Source organism: Perca fluviatilis, chromosome 11 (genome assembly GCF_010015445.1).
Source record: "Perca fluviatilis chromosome 11, GENO_Pfluv_1.0, whole genome shotgun sequence".
NCBI classification, from domain to species: domain Eukaryota; kingdom Metazoa; phylum Chordata; class Actinopteri; order Perciformes; family Percidae; genus Perca; species Perca fluviatilis.
In genome coordinates this window covers 18867483-18890440 of record NC_053122.1, presented here as the reverse complement: position 1 = coordinate 18890440, position 22958 = coordinate 18867483, and the positions used below count along the sequence as shown (strand labels likewise).

The 22958-nt window shown below is 38.6% G+C and overlaps 1 protein-coding gene across 10 annotated transcripts in view; it reads right to left on the bottom strand.

The window, feature by feature from the left end:
• The window catches only part of si:ch211-106h4.9 (rab effector MyRIP), a 51962-nt gene extending 29603 nt beyond the window's left edge, over positions 1–22359 (bottom strand). For 4 of the 10 annotated variants that reach the window (XM_039815882.1, XM_039815889.1, XM_039815891.1 and 1 more), the window contains exons 1-6: positions 22237–22359; positions 21686–21918; positions 21375–21548; positions 20170–20342; positions 5975–6196; positions 490–626 (exon numbers count right to left, since the gene is read on the bottom strand). In XM_039815882.1, coding sequence (XP_039671816.1) covers positions 490–626; positions 5975–6196; positions 20170–20279 — 469 coding nt within the window. In that variant the 5' untranslated portion in view covers positions 20280–20342; positions 21375–21548; positions 21686–21918; positions 22237–22359. Of the gene's footprint in view, positions 1–489; positions 627–5974; positions 6197–20169; positions 20343–21374; positions 21562–21685; positions 21962–22236 lie in introns of those variants that run through there. The other 6 variants (XM_039815886.1, XM_039815887.1, XM_039815885.1 and 3 more) reach the window with 6 other exon arrangements.
• Positions 22360–22958: the final 599 nt, after the last annotated feature.

Below are 22958 nucleotides of genomic sequence, written 5' to 3'. Positions count from 1 at the left end.
GCTGGCTCCAGCAAAGCCATGTTTTTGCTACATGCTTCACATTCAGATGTGCAGGATAGCTTAAAGGAACACTACTCTGAAATAACAACTAAAAACATGGACCGGGCTTGTAAGTAAGCTTTGAGGAAGTTATTATAGGACTATTGTTAAACCTTTGTTTTTTTATTAAGGTCAAGAATAATGTCCTCAGTCAATTTAAATATAACTGACATAGCCTATTAAATGATGATTACCTGTAGTGACACATTTTTTCAGTCCACCTTTTTCTTTTTTGGTCGTTACAGAGTTAATATGGCTAACGTGTTTGCTAGCAGTTGTCCCTTTACACCTACGAGCAATTTGGCTTGTAGAAAAAGATCTAGTAATATTCAGGATTTCAGAACTCTTGCAGATCTCATTTCTTTGCCAAAATGCGTCACATAAGACACATCAAGTCTCCACCAAAGTTAACATGTTTTATCCACAACAATAATAAACAGAGTGGTTTACCAGTAAGCTCTGAAAGCACGCTGTGCTCTGCCAGGTGCTTCCTGTAAAGAGTCTTCAGCACTTTGGCGCTGCCGAACCTCTTAAAGCGCGTCTTCACATTAGTGTAGAACCACTCCAGTGACTGTGTCTTCAACAACCTGAGAGAGACACACAATCAAACCTGCAGTTTAAAATACAATCAATATGTATGTTATTCGGATCTTTGTCAACATTTTTGATCAATCTTATACCAATACAGCACCCTGAATGAAATAAACTCACATTAACAGGTGTCAAACGCTGCATACTTTGTTTTATTGGTAAAAGTTTATGCTGATGATACAGTCTGGGGTATTAAACTGCTCTAACTGTCCATTCCACTTCCTACTACATATGTAATGCTAACATCAGTTGATAAACTGTGCAGGAATATTAACTAAACACGTTTGATTTAGTTTATGGATTATAAGATAGTATGCAGTAGACTTGGCATAAGTTTAACCTATATAAAATATTTGTTTTAGAGATAAGTAAAACAGAAGTAATTTAATACAGTGTATGTCACACACACACTGAAAGATTACAACCCAGACTCCTAAATATGATGTTATTGATACGTTTCTAAAGAATTGACATCTTCACTTTTGAGCAAAACTGAAATTTTGAGTATTTCAAAACACTTCATTGTCTGCATTCATATGAATTTTTCTGCAACAATACGTGCCTTTTCTGCACCAAGTTATGATGCAAATGTCTTTATTTATGTAAAGGAAATGATTACTAATAGTTTTTTTGTTTTTTGCACTGGCCAGTTTTGATTTTTTGGGGGGGTTGTAACCCCTCATCCCCCCTGTAAATTACACCTATGAATCAAATAAGGAAGGAACATTAATGAAAAGGCTCAGTGGTCAGAATCTCTACCAAGATCCCAATGGCAAACATTTTAAATATTAACCGTTCAATGTACCATAGTAAATCTAAAGGTTTATTATACTGGCATCTTACTACATAAAACAGCCTTTTCTCTCAAAGTTTGAAATGTGCAATATTCCTGTATATGTGTTATCAGTGTACACACGTGTACACACGTGTAAAAGAGATTTTTGATGTCAATCTAATTCATGTATGTCTCATCTTCAAGTCTCAATATTCAAGATTAAAATTAACTGGGATATAATTGAATGTTTAAGAATGACAGCAATTTGGTATTGCAGAGATATTCATGTCAGCATGTTTAATGAGTTACCATCTGTTGAGTCGGTTGAGTTGCAGAGTGAAGGGAGCTGAGTGAGTGTGTGGACAGTGAGTATGTTGACAGGAGGTGACAAAAAGTCTCCAAGTGTCAACCATCTTTAGGTAACTCCTGCAGTCTGTGGTCGTGTCTCATCATACAGACAAGTGGAGGAAACTGTCAGTGAGGCCTAACTAGCAGCTCTCCTGTCAAATCTGTCTTTCTAATTTAAAAATAACTGATGCCTTCATCATTAAGTTGACAACTGAGATGGAAGTAAACAATATTATGGCTTTTTCCTCTGAGAAGTTGTTGGACAACTTTAAACATTTCCAGGGAGGTAATTAATTGTTTTTTAAAGCACTAAATCATGAATTTTAGGTTGTGACATTTTTATTTAAGTGTGAGAAGGTTCAGTAGTCTGAAGTGAATTTTAAAGTTTTAATTGCCCATACTGTATGCATTATTTTGATGACTGTCTGTCCAGGGTGTACTCCCCTTTCTGCCCAATGCCTACTGGGATACAGTATCTGCAGCCACCCATGACAAATGCATATATTGTAGTTTTTTAAAGGATAAATGGTGATATTGTATTTTTTCTTATTGTCAACAAATCCCATGAAACGACACTGGATTTATCTTACTAACAAGTAAAAAAGTAAAGGTACTTTATTGTCACATACACATACATGTAGCGAAATTCATTCTCTGCATTTAACCCATCCCTCAAGGGAGCAGTGGGCAGCCATTTACATCGCCCGGGGACCAACTCCAGATCTGAGCCAGTGCCTTGCTCCATTGTTGTCCAAAAACTATTAAAACACGTCAGTGAGTCACACTTTTGCACTGGAAGGTTACTTTATTACCAAGAATAATGGTCACTGTAGTTTATTCTTAGTCTGGCATACATAGTACTGCTGCTGTAAATACACAATAAATCACCAAATGTGTTTCAATCCGCCGATGGAAATAGTTACAAAGAAATGCATATATAAATAAATTAATTGAATCACCTTTAGTAGGAACCAATAGAATTGGGCTTGAGTGCCACAGACAGGATGAAGAAATACTGAAAGCAGGACTAACACATTGTTGGTTCTGGTCATTTCAAGGGATTTGTTGGCATTAAAGGTGTCCCCTTTCCGTTGTCAGAATTGGCTACATCTGACAATGTTTGAACGTTTATCGTGTCTCCCCCTCTCATTGACGGCAGTTTTTGCACCGCTCAGGACACTTTTCCCTTCAGACGTGGTTAGGAATTATTTCTTTTCTATTTTACCCCAGGCTTAAGGAACATATAGAATCACACCAGTCATATCCTTTAAAAGCAAACGTCAACTCTCTAAAATTTGAACAAAAATAATCTTTATCACTTCATATTTTCTAATTCATCCAATAGGTTTAGCCATTTTCATGAACAAAGTAAACTAGACATTTTTTCTTAGCTTAAAGCTATAGTGCGTAGTTTCTGTCACCCCCATGAGGAATTCTAACACTGTCAGCACTTCCACATGACACAAGCCTTCTGTGATCACGCACCACCCCCACCCCTCCTCCACACAGTTGCTAGTAGCCAAGGAGTACACAGAGGATTAAATATATATATATATATATATATATATATATATATATATATATATATATATATATATATATATATATATATATATATATGATGAACTCTTCAGAAGAGGTAATTATCTTCAAAGTCACTGGATGACACCATTTTCTGAACTTAGCCATACTGTCAAATAAAGAGAGAGTTTTGTGGAGCTGATAGTCTTAATTAGCTTTGTAGCAACTAATTTAGCAATGGCTTGAATGTAAAAGACGTCCATTAATATAAAAGACCCACACTAAGGGACTGTTCGTTATTTATTTAAGAGGCCACTGGAGGAGTTTTGGGACCTTTCGTCAAAGAAGACTTGACCCTCCCTACGCCGACAATGAATTTTGTATGACCCTCCAAAATGATTAGGAAAAGAGGCATGACCCTCCCCAACATTTCATTGATGCTTTCTATACTGGTTTGCACTTGGTAAAGAGCTACAGATGCCCATTGTTTGTTTACAGCTATGAGATATGCAGCTTAACCTCTGCTTTCTCATCTTACGCATCACACTCCTCTGTTATGGTGTGGTGGCCATTTCAGTAGATTTACTCACGAACATTGTTGTTGAAACACAATAAACATGGAAACTAAATGCACACTTCCTGCATTACTGCATTACTTCAAATACTAAGTTACTCATCTATTAAACTAGTATTCACATGAAATAAAACAATAAAACATTGAGACCATTCAACAAAGCACACATGGGTAATAATCAATCGGCAATCACGGCACGGCTGTCTTGGAACGCAATAGACAGACGGTGGCGGAATAATTCAATTAAAATGTAACCAGTGTTGGGGAGTAACGGAATACATGTAACGGCGTTACGTATTCAGAATACAAATTATGAATAACTGTATTCCGTTACAGTTACAATTTAAATCGTTGGTATTTAGAATACAGTTACATTGTTGAAATCAATGGATTACATGACGATACTTCTCTGTTTCACGAGTTTATTCACTCTGACTAAATTAAGGCAACTCTATGCATTTTCCAGAAGCCCCAATATGAAATCGAAAAAAATAGCTATTTGCGTGATCAGTCACAATGGAGTCGGACCTGGCACGACAGAGCCAGGACAGGAATACGTTTCTATCTTGGAAATTCAAACAGCATTTCACATTAAAGAACGAACAGGGAGAATGAAATATAACTGTGCATTGCAGCCTCTGCTTGCCAGCAACCAACCTCCTTTCATCGTCCAAATTACTCCACCTCCAACCTGAAGAAGCATCTTAAAGTAAGCTATTTTTTTTAATTAGCCAAGGGTAGTCGTCTGCTGTAGTTTTACTGGTCACCTTGCTATTTTAACATTGACGTGCGACTTTACATTCTCCTACGTGCTGATTTACTACCTGCAGAGCCGTTTAAAGACTGACTAGCCCCGTTTGACATGCTAGCTAACGTTAGCATGAGTTCGTGGTAAAGATTTTGTTATTTAGTATATGCAGTTCGGGACTACCAATACAATAATTTTCTGCTTTTTCCGGTATACATTCAGCTAGTTGGAAATAAAAAGAACACACCATTATAGGCCTGTTTAGTAAGCTGGATGTGATAGCTGCATTCCTACACTTAAAAAAGCAATCAATTCATGTGGAAGTAATCCTGAGGTAATCAAAGTATTCAGAATACGTTACTCAGATTGGTAGTAGCGAACGAAATACGTTACAAATTAATTTGTGGGCATGTATTCTGTATTACAGTAAATACGTTTTGAAAGTATCCTTCCCCACACTGAATGTAACAGTAAAATCAGTAATGTTAGACCTACAGTACTGTTGAGAGCCTCTCCGAATACTCAACCCAAAACACCAAAACGTTAAGACGGTGTTAGTAAGAAAAAAGTTCCGTATTTTGCCGTAATCCAATGACACGAAAAAAAAGTAATCCACAGCGATCAGTAGATCCACAAAAAATGTCACGGTGTATCCAGCAAGGCCTACGCGTGTCACATTCACCAGCCAGCTCCAAACAGGTGAACGAGGCCTCTCCACTTCGCCGTTTAAACAAAGTGGAATAAACATATAAAAGTCCAAATATACACAAAACGCACAATCAAGCTGACAACAAATTTATATATATGGCATTTAGGAAACCTAAATTTTTTGCGTCCTGCTGCTCCCATTGTCAGCCAGGTAATATTTTTTTTTTTACTAAAGCAGTATATGAAATCAGATGTATTACCTACCACTTTTTAGTTGTTTTGTGTTATTTAAAATATTTATAAAATATCTGGTCATGCCAAACGTAATAATTTTTTAAACAATGAAATTACCAGTTTCAGCCACCAGGGGGGCAGTGCTCCTCTTGACCCCAGCAAACTCAAAGTATGCGGTCAGACCCATGTGCTTTCATCTGCGAGAAAATTTAAAATTGAAATTTTGTTGCTTTGAACACCAGTGAGCCTCCTTTTCTCTGTCATGTTGTGTTAAACTTAGTGCAATTGGTTCAGCCAGTGGAAGATTTTATCCTGTTCTGTATCTAACCCCCCCCCCCAAAAATTTTAACTATTTGTTGTATAATACATCTATCTCGTAACCAGCGACACACACACACACACACACACACACACACACACACACACACACACACACACACACACACACAAAATCTGGATCACTACCACCACCACTACTACTACCGCTCGACCTTACCTGCTCTTCTGGCAGGCGGAGCAGAGCCAGGCTTTGTCCTGCTTGTTGTAGACCCGGCAGGCCTTGCAGACGTTGTAGTGGCAGTCGTGGCACTGGCGCTTTGTGTTGAGCAGAAAGGTGAAGGGCGAGCAGCAGCGGATGCAGCAGCGCTGGTTAAAGCATCTCTGCCGTGACAGCAGGAGGCAGCGACTGCCCTCCTCGTCCAGCTCCTGCTTCAGTTCACTGTGGGGAGGAGGGAGAGAGAGAGTGGATGGTTAGAGGGAGGGTAGTGAAAACAGAACTGTGTGTGTGTGTGTGTGTGTGTGTGTGTGTGTGTTGTGTGTGTGTGTGTGTGTGTGTGTGTGTGTGTGTGTGTGTTAAAAAAAGAAAGAATATTTACGTATAAATTACATATATACTGTAAGTCTAGGTATGTGTGTGACAGAAAGATAAAATTCCTCTCTGTGGGTTTACTGAGTCAAATAGGGTGATCATCACAATGAGGACATGACGTACACATAAACACAAAGCCATTCACACTGATCCTCTGCGTCCCTTTAATGAAAATGGAGCAGAAATTAAAGTGGTTTCACAAAGTCGGTAATTTTAATCATTTTCTAAAGGTCATTTAAAAAGGTAAATGATGATTGAAAAAAAGCAGCAATATCTCCCTTAATGTACATTATTTATTGCAAGTTGGTGAAATGCCATCAGAGCTCATGTAAAGGTTAAAGCAGGAGGATGTGCTGAATAATACATCAGTGTCTTCAACAGCAGCAGATCGTCAGCCTATATGTAGAGTATCATAAACATTTATTATTGTTTGAGAAAACAGTCCACAAGGTCCATTTAGTGGCAGATCTGGAGCCTTCTATCAAATGACTGTTTGCCAAGTTGTTATGGAATAATAGATGATCAAATTGATTTTTGAGCATGTTAAGGACTTCTCTTTCATGCTGGTTACAAAGTTTTAGCTTTATTGTCAGAAATGTTAGAGTGTGATTCACATGTTTTTTTGGTCACAAAATAACTTTTATGTGATGTAAAGTGCTTCAACAAATACTAAGATATAAGGTCCCTAAGACTTTTGTTCTTTGAATGCAGGACTTTTACTTCATACGAGTACATTGTGGTATTATCTGAGTACTTCTTCCACCACTGGATTTAAAAGTAGACTAATACTAAGTTTACAAATATTATCTATAAAAGGTTTTTGTATTTATAAAATATTCTGATATGCTGAAAAGAATCAAGTAAACAACAAATACAGTTTGTTTATGATATTACTAGTTTCCCTGCATGTCACTTGCAAAGAAATACAACTGCAAAGGATCCACAAACACACACACACAAACACATAAAGTCACATACACTACATCTCACACAGATGCAAACATGTCAGACAGGAGCTAAAGACGATGGAATTACATTACAATAGGAAAACAAGATGGATGAAGGCAGAAGAGAGACAAACGGTGTAAGTAGCGAGAAGGAAACAAAAATCCATTATTTTCACATCAGGACAGCATGAGCATCAGCCAGGACTGAATCATTTATAGGTGATTACTGCTGGAGACTGATGGAGTCTGAAAACACGAGGACAGAGGCACTAAGAGAGAAAAAAAGAGCAACTGTGGGTTTATAAATTCATTCCATTTAAGTTTTAAATGTCTAAAACTCAAAATGAAATTCCTCATTGCCCTGTTAGCAAGCTCTTGCGTAGACTGTATCACTTGAAGGAAATTTGCTTTCTGAAATGGTTGTTTTAAAGAAAATTGTGTGCTGTATGTGGTTTATAGAAAAAAGAAGCTTGATAAATAGACGGAGAGTACATGGAGAAGTAGAAACCAGTGATTAAAACCAAAAATAAATCAAAGCGGCTGTAATACACATCTAATTGTAAAAGGGTGAATCTGTAATTATATTATTAATAAAGAAACCAGCATATTTGATTAAAAATATGATCTGAACAATTGATCTATTATCGACATTTTTCTAGATTAAATTTCTTCTGACTAATCCATTATTCGTCTCAGCTCTACAGTACACACTATATGACTTAAAAGTCCTTTTTGAAAACCACATTTCTTGAACTTTAGCACTTTTCTTGAGGTCACATTTTCCAAACTCTAAATATTTAACAGCGTCCCTGAGATGCCTGTCTGACAGAGAGAGCGCTGCCCTCTCACGACAGCAGCACACTCCGTTACTGAGGCTCACTGGATGGTATAAATAACTGAGGCAGACCACGCCCAGTCAGACAGTCACAGTAAAATAGTACAGTAACATTCAGAAATATACATGAACACATGTGTAAACACACCTCAGCAGGACAAAACTGCAGCTAAGAAGCTAACAGTGGAAGACACAACAACAGACACAACAACAACAACATTCATTCATCATCTCTCTCGCTCTCTTTCATCTGAATACTTCAGACACATAAAATATATATGCTGATCAGCTCACTCTGTACAGTATCTGTAGAACAGCTCTGTCCTCACACACCCTCATCTAAAAGAAGCTTTCTAGCTTCGGGCATAAAAGGAGAACAAACAAGGAGCTGTCTGTCAGCTGCAATAATCCTCACAAAAAGTCTGTTTCTTGGCGACAAGATGATGTGACGTCCACTAACTTGTGTTCGCAGCATTTTTCTTGTGTTTAAAGATTTCAACAGGGATCGGTTTATTTTTTTCTTTTAGGAAGAATATTGTCAGGTGAAAATGTCATGAAGACATGAAAGGGAGGAGAGAGCAGGAATGACATGCAGCAAAGGGCTGCAGGTCGGAAACAAACCCTGGGCCGCTGCGGTAAGGACTGAGCCTTTGTACATGGAGCGCACGCTCAACCAGGTGAGCTACCAGGGCGCCCCAAGATAACTATGTTTTAATGAAAGAAAATCGCTTACAGAGGATAAGTAAAATGGAATTAGATTGTTTATTTCAATGACTAGTGGCTAAAATTAATTTGGGCCAGACATCCACCCTCTGTATTTTGTTGATCAGTTAAATCCTATTACAATTATGTCAGGTTTTAATCCTTGTAAAAGTATTTATATAAGGGTTTTTCTCCAAATCTTTCAAGAATTCCTTTGAATATTGCATCAGTAATATGACTCAGATTCAGGAACATTATTTACCACAGTATTATGTACTGAGGCCGCTGTGAGGTCTCCCGCAGTCAGCAAGTAAATAACTTTACTTCCAATTTCATGAATAGGCCCCATAAGTTTAATTACTAATTAAAGAGTGAAATGGCAACCCAAAAAAGACACCACAATAAAAAGTAATAAATATGATAGAAGACAGGATTATGTGTACATTATATGATAAGTATGTCAAATAAATGTGACTATAAAATATGCATATCAGATAAAATTCCAAACCAATACATTTAATAATTTAATTACTCAAAATTATTTTCATTATTTCATCATTGTTATGGGTTGGACTGGACTGATGACGGTCATAAAAGTAATACTATGAGCTTAAAAAGACTTTTGAAAAGGGAAATTCTGAAATAAATTGTCTTTAATAAAAAAATTGTAATCCAATCAGACACACTGTGAAAATAAAAATGATAATGAGGTTGGTTTATCATGCCGTTTTTAATCATTTTGTTTGCATAAAAAAAAAAAAAATATGATACGCTTACTTTTATCCTTATTTACTTAATTTTGATGTAATTTTAGACTTCCACAGAGTACTCCACACACATTCATTGAAAAGTAATATCTAGATACTTAATTGCAAAGGATTCAGGAAACATCTCTTCATGTCTCAGCATTCGTTTTCTGTTTCATTGAGGTTTTCACCTTCCTGTAACACCAAACACAACTTCACTTACACAGACTTCCTCTCTCAATCAGAAGGGATCAACATCCAGGCTGTGCGTGCATGCTGTGCATGTGTGTGTGTGTGTGTGTGTGTGTGTGTGTGTGTGTGTGTGTGTGTGTGTGTGTGTGTGTGTGTGTGTGTGAGCTGTGTGTGTGAGCTTTGTGTGCGTGTGTGTGTGTGTGTGTGTGTGTGTGTGTGTGAGCTGTGTGTGTGAGCTTTGTGTGCGTGCGTGTGTGTGTGTGTGTGAGCTGTGTGGGTGTGTGTGTGAGCTGTGTGTGTGAGCTTTGTGTGCGTGTGTGTGTGTGGGCGGGTGGTGCTATTTGCCAACAATCCCCAAATCATCAGGTGCAGTGGCAGTGACCCGGCTCCTGTGGCTTTTTCCTGAGAACTTGTTTTTCTGCTGAAAGACTTCTGACGTTTTTACCACATCGATTTTATCACATTTTATGACTAATTCATACTCATGATACAGCCAGTCTGCTGCTGAATCTAGTAGACATTTCTTGAATCCAACAAATTGTTTTTTAGGGAAACTACAAAGCTTATAATGTATATACTGAGTTGAAAGTTTATTATGTACACCTAGCTGAAACTGATTCAGTCCAATAAAACAATGAACCCATCATGAAGGTTTTAACGTTCAGTTTTTTTTTGAGAGGTGTTGATTCTGTAGATTGTGGTGCTGTTAGTGTTTCCGGGTCTTCCACATCTGCCCTCTCAAAGACATGGAAACTTTTTACAAAATGGGACCTTTAAGGAGGTAAAAAAACAAGAAAAAACTAGAACTGCAAGCAGTTATGATGGGGCCCAAGCCTCCGATGCCAGTCGCCTCTGATGCCAGTCGTCCCCGCCGCCCCGGGGAGCTGCGCCAGTTGCCCCCGATGACCCGGGAAGCTGCGCCAATGCGGGACCTGAAGCATTACGTAGGGGGGCAAACGTTGGTGAATATCGAGAGGCCTGATGAAAAAGGTCTGCGGTACTCTGCCGTGGCAAATGTAGTGGTTAACAGTTCATCTCCATGCATATACAGACTACCTTTAACAATTCTCTACAATAAACAAATTTCTTAACACCCTGACCATAGGGGACAGCAGAGAGAAATGAGAGAGTGACTGAGCGGGTGGAGGGGGTAGGCAGGTGTGTTGGTTGAAAGAGCAGGGGAGGTGGTCAGGTTGTTGTAAATGGTGTCATAGGCGCCGATTGATGTTTTCCTCCGTGGGTGCTCACAGGCTCACGTCGTTTAAAAAAATAAATAAATAAAAGTAGTCAAAAGTTGTTTGCATTTCAAAACCTTAGGAAATGGACAGGGGCCGACACTAGCCTATTAACTCGATATAAAGCCGTAATGTTGGCTTTGAACTCAGGACAGCGCCACTTCTCACAAATACAGATAGGATTGGAGATGAGAAGTTTAACTGACACGTAACCGCGATCAACTTCGTGGGGAAATTAAGTAATTAAATCTTTGCCAAATTTGGTACAAATCCTCAGAGCGGCATGCCAAACGAGCAACACATCTTACAGCATTACAGCTTTGTAATAAGCAGTCATTCAAAAGAAATCTTAGATGTTTTGTGTTGATGTAGGTTTTTATAAGTTTTGATTAAAGTAATTATATTAATATTGTATTAATATTTAGTCCTACTATGAATGGAAACTAGATTGTATGTATGTATGTATGTGTTTGTGTATGTATGTATCGATATGAAATGTGTATATGCGATTTTGTTATGATTGAAATGTGTATATTGTTGTTGTAATGTAATTTCTTTTTTTTTTTTAGAATGGACCCCAGGGAGACTAGCTGATTGCATAGACTTTCAGCTAAGGGGATCCTTAATAAATAAACAAATACACATCTACAGTTCTATATATTTTGAGTCATCCAGTGAAATGTCATTGAACATTTTAACTCATAATGGGCAAACTATTAACATTTCTTACACACAGTGTATCAATCTTGGATGTAACAGTATGGATTAATTTCACAAAGACCCGAAAAACTCTGGACTTCTAGGCTGGATGCAAAACCTTCTGTAAGGGCTAGAAAAACAAAGAAAACACCAGCAGAAAGGGGCACCTGTTAGCTTTTAGCTCCAAAAGACCCTACTATTCGACTATTTATAATTATGAAGTTATAAAGTTATTATTAAGTGTTAAGTGAAGTGCCGTTTGGGATTGCATACAACATGCTCGACCTCAGAAGGGATTAAAAGGCCCAAACTGGTATATGTTGACTATAGCGCCCCCTAATGGCCGATCATCGCCAAATTTGGTACAGAGTGGCATGCCGAATGAGCATCACAAGTTTTGTGTTGATTGCTTTTACTGTGGCAGAGATATTGTAATTGCAAATTTCCCATTTAAATGCATTGAGTTATTGGGCGAAACAAATAAACGTTGCTTATAGCGCCCCCTAAAGGCCGATCTTCGCCGAATTTGGTACAGAGGATCGGCCTTGGATGTTGACCAAGGATCTCAAGTTATTTGCTGATGACATTAAATTTAACCGAGATATGATATGATACGTGTGTGGTGGCTAGCTAGGAAAATGTTTTTGGTTGTCAAATTGGCATACTTTAACGTAGCAAAATTCTTTCCATAACTTTTTGTCAGGTCCATCTGGAGAAGCCAAGTACCAGGTTTCGTGCAGATCGGTCGCACGGCCTAGGACAAGTTCGAAAAAGTTGGTTTTGCACATTGCGGGATATTGCGAAAAAACTTTCAAGCGGAAATGGGCTTGGCCTATATCAGGTAATTCAGCTTGATTCAAGGAACACGTGGATGTAAGAATTTCTAATGTGCGATGTGGATTGTGGGAGTTAATGACAAAAAAACATTTTAGCGCCACCTAGTGGTCCACATGTGTCATTTTTGGTCGGTGTGATCCATGGCCCATTGTCCATCTACCCTGTAAATTTAAAGTTGTTCCCATTAGTGTAAGTGGTGAATCTAGAGTTGGTCTAGTCACATTGGGTCCCACAGGCCACGCCCACTTTGACCCCTCGATACTCCATTCTAGAGTTGGCCTCAGGATTGGCCACAGATGGTACCCATCAAATTTTGTATAAATCGGACGAGCCGTTCATGAGATATAAACTTTTTGTACTTGTAGCGCCCCCTAGTGACCAATTTTCGTACAACGCATGGGGCACCTCCAGAGTATCATGCCAAAGAATAATCTAAAGTTTGGCATTGATAGAATTTATTTTGGCTGAGATATGGCAAAGTTGGTGTTTTCATAGTTAGCTACACAAATTTGTTTGTGCGTTATATGCGCAATTTTAATCGTATAAGAATTCTTTCCATAACTTTTAGTCAGATCAGTCTGGAGATGCTACGGTCCAAGTTTCATGCAGATCGGTCGCACAGTCTAGGAGGAGTTCGAAAAAGTATGTTTTTGATATATCGCGAGTTTTCATGCATAAAAGTCTAGGCGGAAATGGGCGTGGCCTATATCACGTGATTCAGTTGGATCCAGGGAACGCGTAGATGTATGGCTTTTGAATGTCGGGTGTACGGTGTGGGAGTTATAGGGCCAAAACGCGTTTTTCTGCTATAGCGCCACCTAGTGGTGGAAATGGGTCAATTTTTGCGCCTGAGGTCCTTGCGGGGTTTTGGACCAGTCCTGAAAGTGGCAACCTCCCACCATGTACAGTTTAGGCTGCAGTCGAAGTTTTAGGCGGAGAAGAATAATAATAATCCTTAGAAAAACAATAGGGTTCCACGCTCCGCTGGAGACGTGAACCGCGTTGCCTTGCAACACGCGGTTCCCATGCCCCCTCGGGCTTGGACCCCTAAAAAACAACAAAAAGCATAGAAATAAATAAAGAGTAAAGAGTCTGACCATACAAACGTTTTAATGCTACATGTATGTTTTTGCTGTGTACTGTGTGAGTCATGTTGTGCTTGATAATGTTTTCTGATTCTTATGAAGACTAGCACCATAGTCCAATTTGTACTGAATATATGTACATACACATATATTCTTAAATTCAGTCTTCTCTCATAAAAAACAGGGTGGACTAAATATAAAAAAAAAAAAAAAAACCTCTGTAAAACACAATTCAGTTCAACTGCACCACAAACTACATCCACCAAAATGATCATACAGGTGAATAAACACCTCAGTAAAACAAACTGATCATTATAACCTTTATGGAGGTGGGATTTATTGCAGGACTGTTGTGTTTTAGCTTGGTGCACCTAATAAACTGGTAACTGTATCTCGCAGTTGGTTTCTCAGAAACTGGATATGCAAGTGAAATCTCTGTAAATACATGCTTTCCTATGTGTGTAACTACAAGCTTTGACTTATTTCAGGGATTAAAACTAACTACGGTTCTTTCTTCACGATTTAAACAGCATTACAATAGATTACTTGAAACCGTGAACATAGATTATGTTAAATATGTACATGCAAGACGGTTGATTCATATTGTCGTTAGTTATAATAACTACAGAATATCAACAGATGTAATGTTTACTGCAGTTTAAAAGCCTTTTTCTGCTCAACACTCCACCTGTTGGCTGACATGAATCTCATAAACTACACTCTTTGATGAGAGTACTACTGTATTATCTACAGTAGTTATACTGTTCTACAGAACAAAACTCAGATTCAGACCTAACAGATTTAATCTAGCGGTTCACTTACAAATAACTTTATTGTTCCACAATGTGGAAAATTTAGCTTGAGCCACCCCCCCATGCTGCTGCCATTACCATTACAAACATACAGACATTCAACGTACATACATAGATGTTATTGAACAGAATAAATGTCATATTTCAGCTATCTTTCGCAGACACCTTTACAAGATTGTGTTCAGTGACGAGCTCTGAGTCAACAGTCTGCATGAAAAGAAGAAGGAAGGCCCTTTCTTGTGCAACCGCAACAAAAAGAGTACATTCCAACACTGTATTTATCACTTATCTGTATTTCCTTTTAACCTTCAACTACCCTGCCTATCACTCATGTTTGACATACAGAGAGGCCTAACCCTAACCCAACCTGCATGACATGAGGGATTTGTGATAAGTGAAAACGGAACGTGATCTAATGTGTCAATGTACTTCTGCTGAAGAGGGGTAAGGTGTCAATGTATTTGACATCACAGCAGGTTAAATTAAAATATGTCATCTCGGCATAAAGAATATTAGTATGAATGTGATTAAAAATGTCAGCACAAGTCTAGTCATATCTGGTAAACAGTAAACAACAAGATTAGGTAAGTAAGCACCTTGCTTGCCACACTTGAAGTTAGAGAAAGTAGAAAGCTCGCCACTTAATCGCTTTGCGTAATGTTACATGGAAATTTAACCAGAAACCTTCCAGTTAAAAGGGTCACCTAACTCATTTAGAGCTACAGTTACACAGTGGAGGAAACTAACAAATACAATGAGGGACTTCCACTCCTGTACATTTCAGAAGCAAAATTGTACAATTTAGTCCACTATTATTATTATTATTATTATTATATTATTATTATTATTAGTGTAGTTCAGAAATGAACGCATTTCCTTTTTCATAGAACATTTACAAAGCACACTTTAAATCCTGTATTGTTTACATCCATGTTTACAAGCCTGCAGTTTTCTTCTCTGCCTTTTAAGTCATATTGCGGTGTTTCTTGGCTCATTACAGTAGTGCCACATATAGGTCAGTGGAGTAGTGCGAGACCACTGGCAGGGCTGTGCATCACATCACCCATGTGTGCATGCATGTGAATCACCGTGGGCGTACGCAAGCTAAACAAAAGCAGGATTTACCAATAGAAAAACAGATCCATAGCCCTACTGGGGTCCGTTTCATGAAGGAGGTTTAGCAAACTGAGTCTAACCCTGAACTCTGAGTTGATTTACCCTGAGATGGGAAACGCTGAGTTTTCGGTTCCAGAACAGTTGATTCGAGTTGGTTCAATCAACTCAGAGTAGGTTCACTCAGAGTTAAGCGCATGCGCCACCACAATAAAAAGGCAGCATGAATACTACGATTCACCATGGTAACAACCACAAACAAACTGGTCGGCGGAATTACTCATGCACACATACATCAAGTTTGAACATATAAAAAAAAAAATTGCTGCTCGAGTCAATGTGTAAGCTCTAATATAGTGTATTCATTTCATATTTAATCACAGGTAACCTATAATATTACTGGTGAAAACTGGAATGTAGTACACCTATAATTTCATTTAGGTGCAATCGTGCGGGTGAAAAAGTAAACTACTATTCTGAGGTTGCAGCACCATCATTAACAGAATTATGATTTACAATCATTTATTTCTTTTTAACGTCTCTTACTGGCTTTACTAATATGCTCCGCATCACCAATGTTGTAAAGAAAACTGTCATAAAAAACATAATGCGACAAAGAATCTGCTGGGATGTAGAGCATGTCTACAATGGGTGACGTTAGTGATATGAAGACAGATAAGGTTATCTACAGTGCCTTGCGAAAGTATTCGGCCCCCTTGAACTTTTCGACCTTTTGCCACATTTCAGGCTTCAAACATAAAGATATAAAACTGTAATTTTTTGTGAAGAATCAACAACAAGTGGGACACAATCATGAAGTGGAACGAAATTTATTGGATATTTCAAACCTTTTTAACAAATAAAAAACTGAAAAATTGTGCGTGCAAAATTATTCAGCCCCCTTAAGTTAATACTTTGTAGCGCCACCTTTTGCTGCGATTACAGCTGTAAGTCGCTTGGGGTATGTCTCTATCAGTTTTGCACATCGAGAGACTGACATTTTTGCCCATTCCTCCTTGCAAAACAGCTCGAGCTCAGTGAGGTTGGATGGAGAGCGTTTGTGAACAGCAGTTTTCAGTTCTTTCCACAGATTCTCGATTGGATTCAGGTCTGGACTTTGACTTGGCCATTCTAACACCTGGATATGTTTATTTGTGAACCATTCCATTGTAGATGTTGCTTTATGTTTTGGATCATTGTCTTGTTGGAAGACAAATCTCAGGTCTTTTGCAGACTCCATCAGGTTTTCTTCCAGAATGGTCCTGTATTTGGCTCCATCCATCTTCCCATCAACGTTAACCATCTTCCCTGTCCCTGCTGAAGAAAAGCAGGCCCAAACCATCATGCTGCCACCACCATGTTTGACAGTGGGGATGGTGTGTTCAGGGTGATGAGCTGTGTTGCTATTACGCCAAACATAACGTTTTGCATTGTTGCCAAAAAGTTCGTTTTTGGTTTCATCTTACCAGAGCACCTTCTTCCACATGTTTGGTGTGTCTCCCAGGTGGCTTGTGGCAAACTTTAAACGACACTTTTCATGGATATCTTTAAGAAATGGCTTTCTTCTTGCCACTCTTCCATAAAGGCCAGGTTTGTGCAGTATACGACTGATTGTTGTCCTATGGACAGAGTCTCCCACCTCAGCTGTAGATCTCTGCAGTTCATCCAGAGTGATCATGGGCCTCTTGCTGCATCTCTGATCAGTCTTCTCCTTGTATGAGCTGAAAGTTTAGAGGGACGGCCGGGTCTTCGTAGATTTGCAGTGGTCTGATACTCCTTCCATTTCAATATTATCGCTTGCACAGTGCTCCTTGGGATGTTTAAAGCTTGGGAAATCTTTTGTATCCAAATCCGGCTTTAAACTTCTCCACAACAGTATCTCGGACCTGCCTGGTGTGTTTCTTGTTCTTCATGCTGCTCTCTGCGCTTTAAACGGACCTCTGAGACTATCACAGAGCAGGTGCATTTATACGGAGACTTGATTACACACAGCTGGATTCTATTTATCATCATTAGTCATTTAGGTCAACATTGGATCATTCAGAAATCCTCACTGAACTTCTGAAGAGAGTTTGCTGAACTGAAAGTAAAGGGGCTGAATAATTTTGCACGCCCAATTTTTCAGTTTTTTATTTGTTAAAAAAGTTTGAAATATCCAATGAATTTCGTTCCACTTCATAATTGTGTCCCACTTGTTGTTGATTCTTCACAAAAAATTACAGTTTTATATCTTTATGTTTGAGGCCTGAAATGTGGCAAAAGGTCAAAAAGTTCAAGGGGGCCGAATACTTTCGCAAGGCACTGTACATAACTGATAGACTGGGAAGAAAAACCATACCGCTCAAATAGGAAGGTATCAATAGTCGGGGCCTCAATATCATCTCCAGATGTATGTTTAACTCCCTGTGAAGTAATACAGCTTCTTCATCAACGGGATCATCGACAAAAAGGAAATGCCATGTTCGGAACAAAAACGTTTTATAGTCTGCCTAACATGGTTAATAAATCAACACGTTTTTTTTTATTCATACAGATAACAAACTGCACTAAAATGCTTCTGATACAGACTGAATGAATGAGGAAATGAAAGAGCGCTGTTTCAGAGGGAGGAGATTGAGAGAAATTCAAGGTTTGTTGAAGATAGGTTGAAAATAGGTTCACAGGCTCAGTTACCATAGTAACTGATTGAGGTGAAGTTACCTCTCTTTCTGAAACAGAAAACCCAGAGTTTCCCTCATCTCAGGGTTAACAAACTCAGAGTTTCACTAAACCTGTTTTCTGAAAACGGACCTCTGGAGGTCTAAAACTCCACAGAATACCTTTAACTAATTCTGTTATTTTACCAGCATTATTTATTTATTTATTTATTTTTTTAAAGATTATTTTTTGGGGGGATTTTCCCTTTATTGACAGTGACAGTGGATAGACCGGAAAGGGGGAGAGAGGGATGACATGCAGCAAAGGGTAGCAGGACAGATTTGAACTTGCGCTGCTGCAGGACTCAGCCAACACGGGGCGAATGCTCTTACTGGGTGAGCTAGAGGCCGCACCCTACAGAGCATTATTGAGAGCATCTGTCACTACAACAAACGTAAATTACAGCCATTAACTTTATCTTGCATGTTTCTTATCTTTTGATGGGTTCCCTGATGGCTGAGAGGATTGTATGCTTATGTAAGATACACAGAGGAATAATGTTGTGTGAGGGAATAAAGCATGAGGAGCAAGTAACAGAGTGACGAGGAAATGACATAACCATGTTATTCTTAACCAAATAATTTCCTGCTATTATGTACCTCTCTCTCTCTCTCTCTCTCTCTCTCTTCGATATAAACCAGAGAGGCTCAGTTCAAACCCACCCAATTAGCATTATTCTGTCTTTGTGTTCATAAGTTGTGTTTGGGCTCTGAAGGCTGGGTAGAAGTTTTGAGGAAGCCAATCTGACTACAACAGGAAAGGGCGGTCACTTCCTGTCCAGTGTAGAGAGGCAGGATGGGAAACAACATCTTGAATGCACACTGAAACCCACACAATGTGAATGTATACTGCATATACAATTACAAACTAAATTAAATTAAAGCGGTTGAAATCAACAACCAACTAAAATGTATCAAATGATAAGGTGATAAAGATTGCATATAGTGATGAACTTAGAGAATTGTCACCTGAATCTGCAGCTCCCCACAGCTTTACAGACCTATATAGAGTTTCAGCTTATTGTTTAGCTGTCCTCTCCATAAGTTTAATGTTTTGGTTTGTCTCTCACACGACTCCAAAAGGAATAATAATGCGGATGCAGTTGCAGCTGCAGCTGCTCTCAACTGGCTAAAGAAAAATCCATTATTGCAGGTTTAGTATTTTTATTTTTTTTAGGACACAGTGGGGGCAGCGCCTCAAGCTTACAACATTAGTACAGTATACAATATTGTTCGCTAACAAAGCAACATTATCATTCATGTGGAGTTGTTTGTGTCCACCTGATGAATACAACTCCAATATTTACTCTAATTAACTCGGTCTTGTTTCTACCAACTGAAGGAAATATTGGTCCCTTTAGCTGCTAAATGCTCCACTATGTTTACCAGCTGGTGACTAACTATGTCTCTCTGCTGTTTGGTACTGAGCAGATAGTTTACCTTGGCTTTTTAGAGTATTTTCATATATATATATTTTTTTTTTAAACAGCTGCCTGCAGTCCGCTCAAAACAACACAGAGAGCAGTGAAACTGAACCAACGCAGTAAAATTGAGGGCTGACTAAAAGACACTAAAATGCTCTATAGAGCTGAGGGGACTAAACTAGAACCTGAGCCTCATTCTGCGTTAGAAAAGGACATTTCCTCCTGATGTTGTGCAGCATGTATCTACACGATTGGGTCGTTGCAGTAATGGTGGTAGTAAGGGAGAGTTGAGTGTCATACCCAGGTTCCTAGCAATCTGGGTAGGGACTACCACAGAGATGTCAATGGTGATATATTAATATATTAATACTTTTGTACTTTTAAGTTAAAGCAGGACATTTACTTGTGGTTGTCTGAATACTTCCACCACTGACCCTAAGTAGTAAATATACACTTGCTTGTTTTATGTGTTAAAAGTCTCCATGGAGGTCAGAACTAACCTGAGGCGTTCCTCCTCCTTCTTGCGTAGCCTCATGTCCCTCTGCACCACTTGCAGCACATGCTCCGCCTCGTTGTCCGTTAGCCCCGACAGATCTAACTTCCTGCCCATCGCTGACACACCTCTGGCTGCCACTCAACCCCTCTGACCAATCAGTCAGCTTGCTGTTAACATCTATAAAAGAGAAATATATACATCAAGAAAAAACAAACACCAATCAAAGTAAACAAATAAGCTTGACAAGTGCACAGAGTAGTGTTAATAATCAGTGGTGGAAAGAATATTTACTCAAGGACTGTACTTAAGTACAATTTTTATGTACTTGTACTTTAATAGGTAATTCCATTTCTGCTCGTTCTACTCTGCTACATTATCAACATCATGGAGGTCGGATGTCTTGTTGTATTCAACTGCATTAGTTTTAGCTGGGTGTACCTAATAAACTGGCAATTGTGTACGTTCTCTTATGAACTAAACCTTTAAAAAAATATATATTTCACTGCTGTAGATCTTTGTAAGGCAGTAAGTAAGTACTGTGGTATTGTGGAATAATTAAACATGAATACAGTCCCACATATGCGGCTGTATGTCTGCTGTATAACAGTGAATTAAAATACCCTCATCTGTTGCATAAACGCTAACCTGACAGCTCATACACATAACAAAAAATGTCTCCTGGTTGACATTAGAGCAGGGATCTTCAACAGGGGGTCCTAGGGGGTCCTCAGAGTCAATGCAGTGGGGCCTCCAAATTATTGTTTATTTTTATGAGTTTTTTTTCAAAAATGAAAAAGTCTTAACATGAATCCAACATATTATTAGGAAATATAAATCCCCACTGCTGACTGGCCTATAGGTAAGGTAGTCACTAAGTTAGCCATCCACAGATATTAATCCTAAGGATTCACTGTGCCACATGTATGTTTAACAGTAAACATGATTTATAAAACCATGCCAACAATGATTAGGTTTTATTGGCTTAGTATTCTATGCAAAAAAAATATGTATAAAGGCTTTAGGCCGCCCTACACGTTATTGTAGGCCCAGTTTACTATGCAACTTCATTTTATACAGTATATGTAGTAGGGGGTCCCTGCTCCATCTCTCTTTCAGTTAAGGGGTCCTTGGCTTAAAAAACGTTGAAGACCCCTGCATTAGAGTACAGAACTGTGTCCATAAGCACTTAAAACTCACCAAACCACTTACACAAGTAAATCAGGGGTATTAACACCGAGCAGGATTTGGGTTTTCTGCATTAGCATTCCTGAGGATGAAATCTCTCTATGACAGACAAAGTTGAGGCCAACCTTTCTGTGACTGAAGCCAACATGACAGCAGATCAGGGTGTCTCCAGTGAACCCCTGTGTATATGGAGTTCAGCTGTAGAGGAGAGCTGTTTAAGATTAATTTAATATGAATATTTATATTTAATATGTAAAAGTATTTCTTGTCTAAAAAATAAAAATAAAAAAAATTAATTAATAATTAATTAATAAAAAATAAGTATAAAAACTCACCGATCTCTGAGTCAGCTCTTGCTGGGGGAAACTGACCACCGGTGCACATTCACGGCCACACAGAGGGGGGAAATACAATGGTACCCGTTTACTCCTCGTTAGCCTCTGTGAGCTGTCGCCAAAATAAATATTAAAATATAAAGTATCCAAGACGCTTTACAATCTTTGCTCTTTCTTTGGTTAAAGAGAAGTTTCACCGCTGCAGGTCTGATCCGTGCAGCCTGTCCCGGTTTCTGAGAGAAAAACAGGATAAAGCCTGAACCGGGTGTTTCTCTGCTGGGAACAAGGAATTAGACCACATGGAAGTGATGAAAGTTTGTGTTAACAAGTGAGAGAGAAAATGATTAGGCCTATACTTAAAGGCGGATTCTGATTATGAGTGCGGAGGATTTATCTTTAAGGAGACTTCTAACGGAAAATACGTTGAATTTCTGGGACATATTTGTAATTACGTGTGCAATAATTAATTTTAAATCTTAACTTATAGTTGTAACTGTATTACAATAACTTCCATAAATAACTGTAAGAATGTGTAACACAAGGAGACTCACATGCCTAGTTGAGGATACAGTTGCATCCTGTTTCATGAAACACGATCAATGCTGGAGAGCTACGGACAGACCGGCGGTAGGCAAAATTACGAATCCAACTATGGCCACGCCAAGACCCGCCCTACGAAGCAGCTCGATTGGTTGGGGTTAGGCATTTGACCTCGAGTGGTTAAGGTTAGGGTTAGGGGATTGGTCAGGGGATAGGACCTGTATATGTAAGCATGGACGCCTGGCCAATAGTAGTGTGTGAATGCTATTGAAGGGCGGGTCTGGAGGACGTGGGACTGCCAAAGACGAAAAACGCTGCTAGCAGCTAGTGGCCAGGTGGAGAATTACAGTTTGAACTGACGAGGAAAGTTAGTCAGAAATATAGTGGTGGAATGTAACTAAGTAGTAGGCTACATTTACTTGCAACTTTTTTTACTTATACTCTACTACATTTCAGAGGGAGATATTGTACTTTTCACTACACTACATTTATCTGACTACTGCCTATAGTTACTACTTTTACTGCATTTATATTATTTATACACATTTTATATATATATATATATATATATATTATATACTCATACCACATTGGTCTGTAGTATTCTCTCTACTACTGCAGTACTTTAACAGTGATGTATTTACTTGTAGTACCATAATGAAACATGTATCACCTATTTTGTACTACAATATTTAATGATTGTACGAACAATGACACAGTGAAACTATCAGTA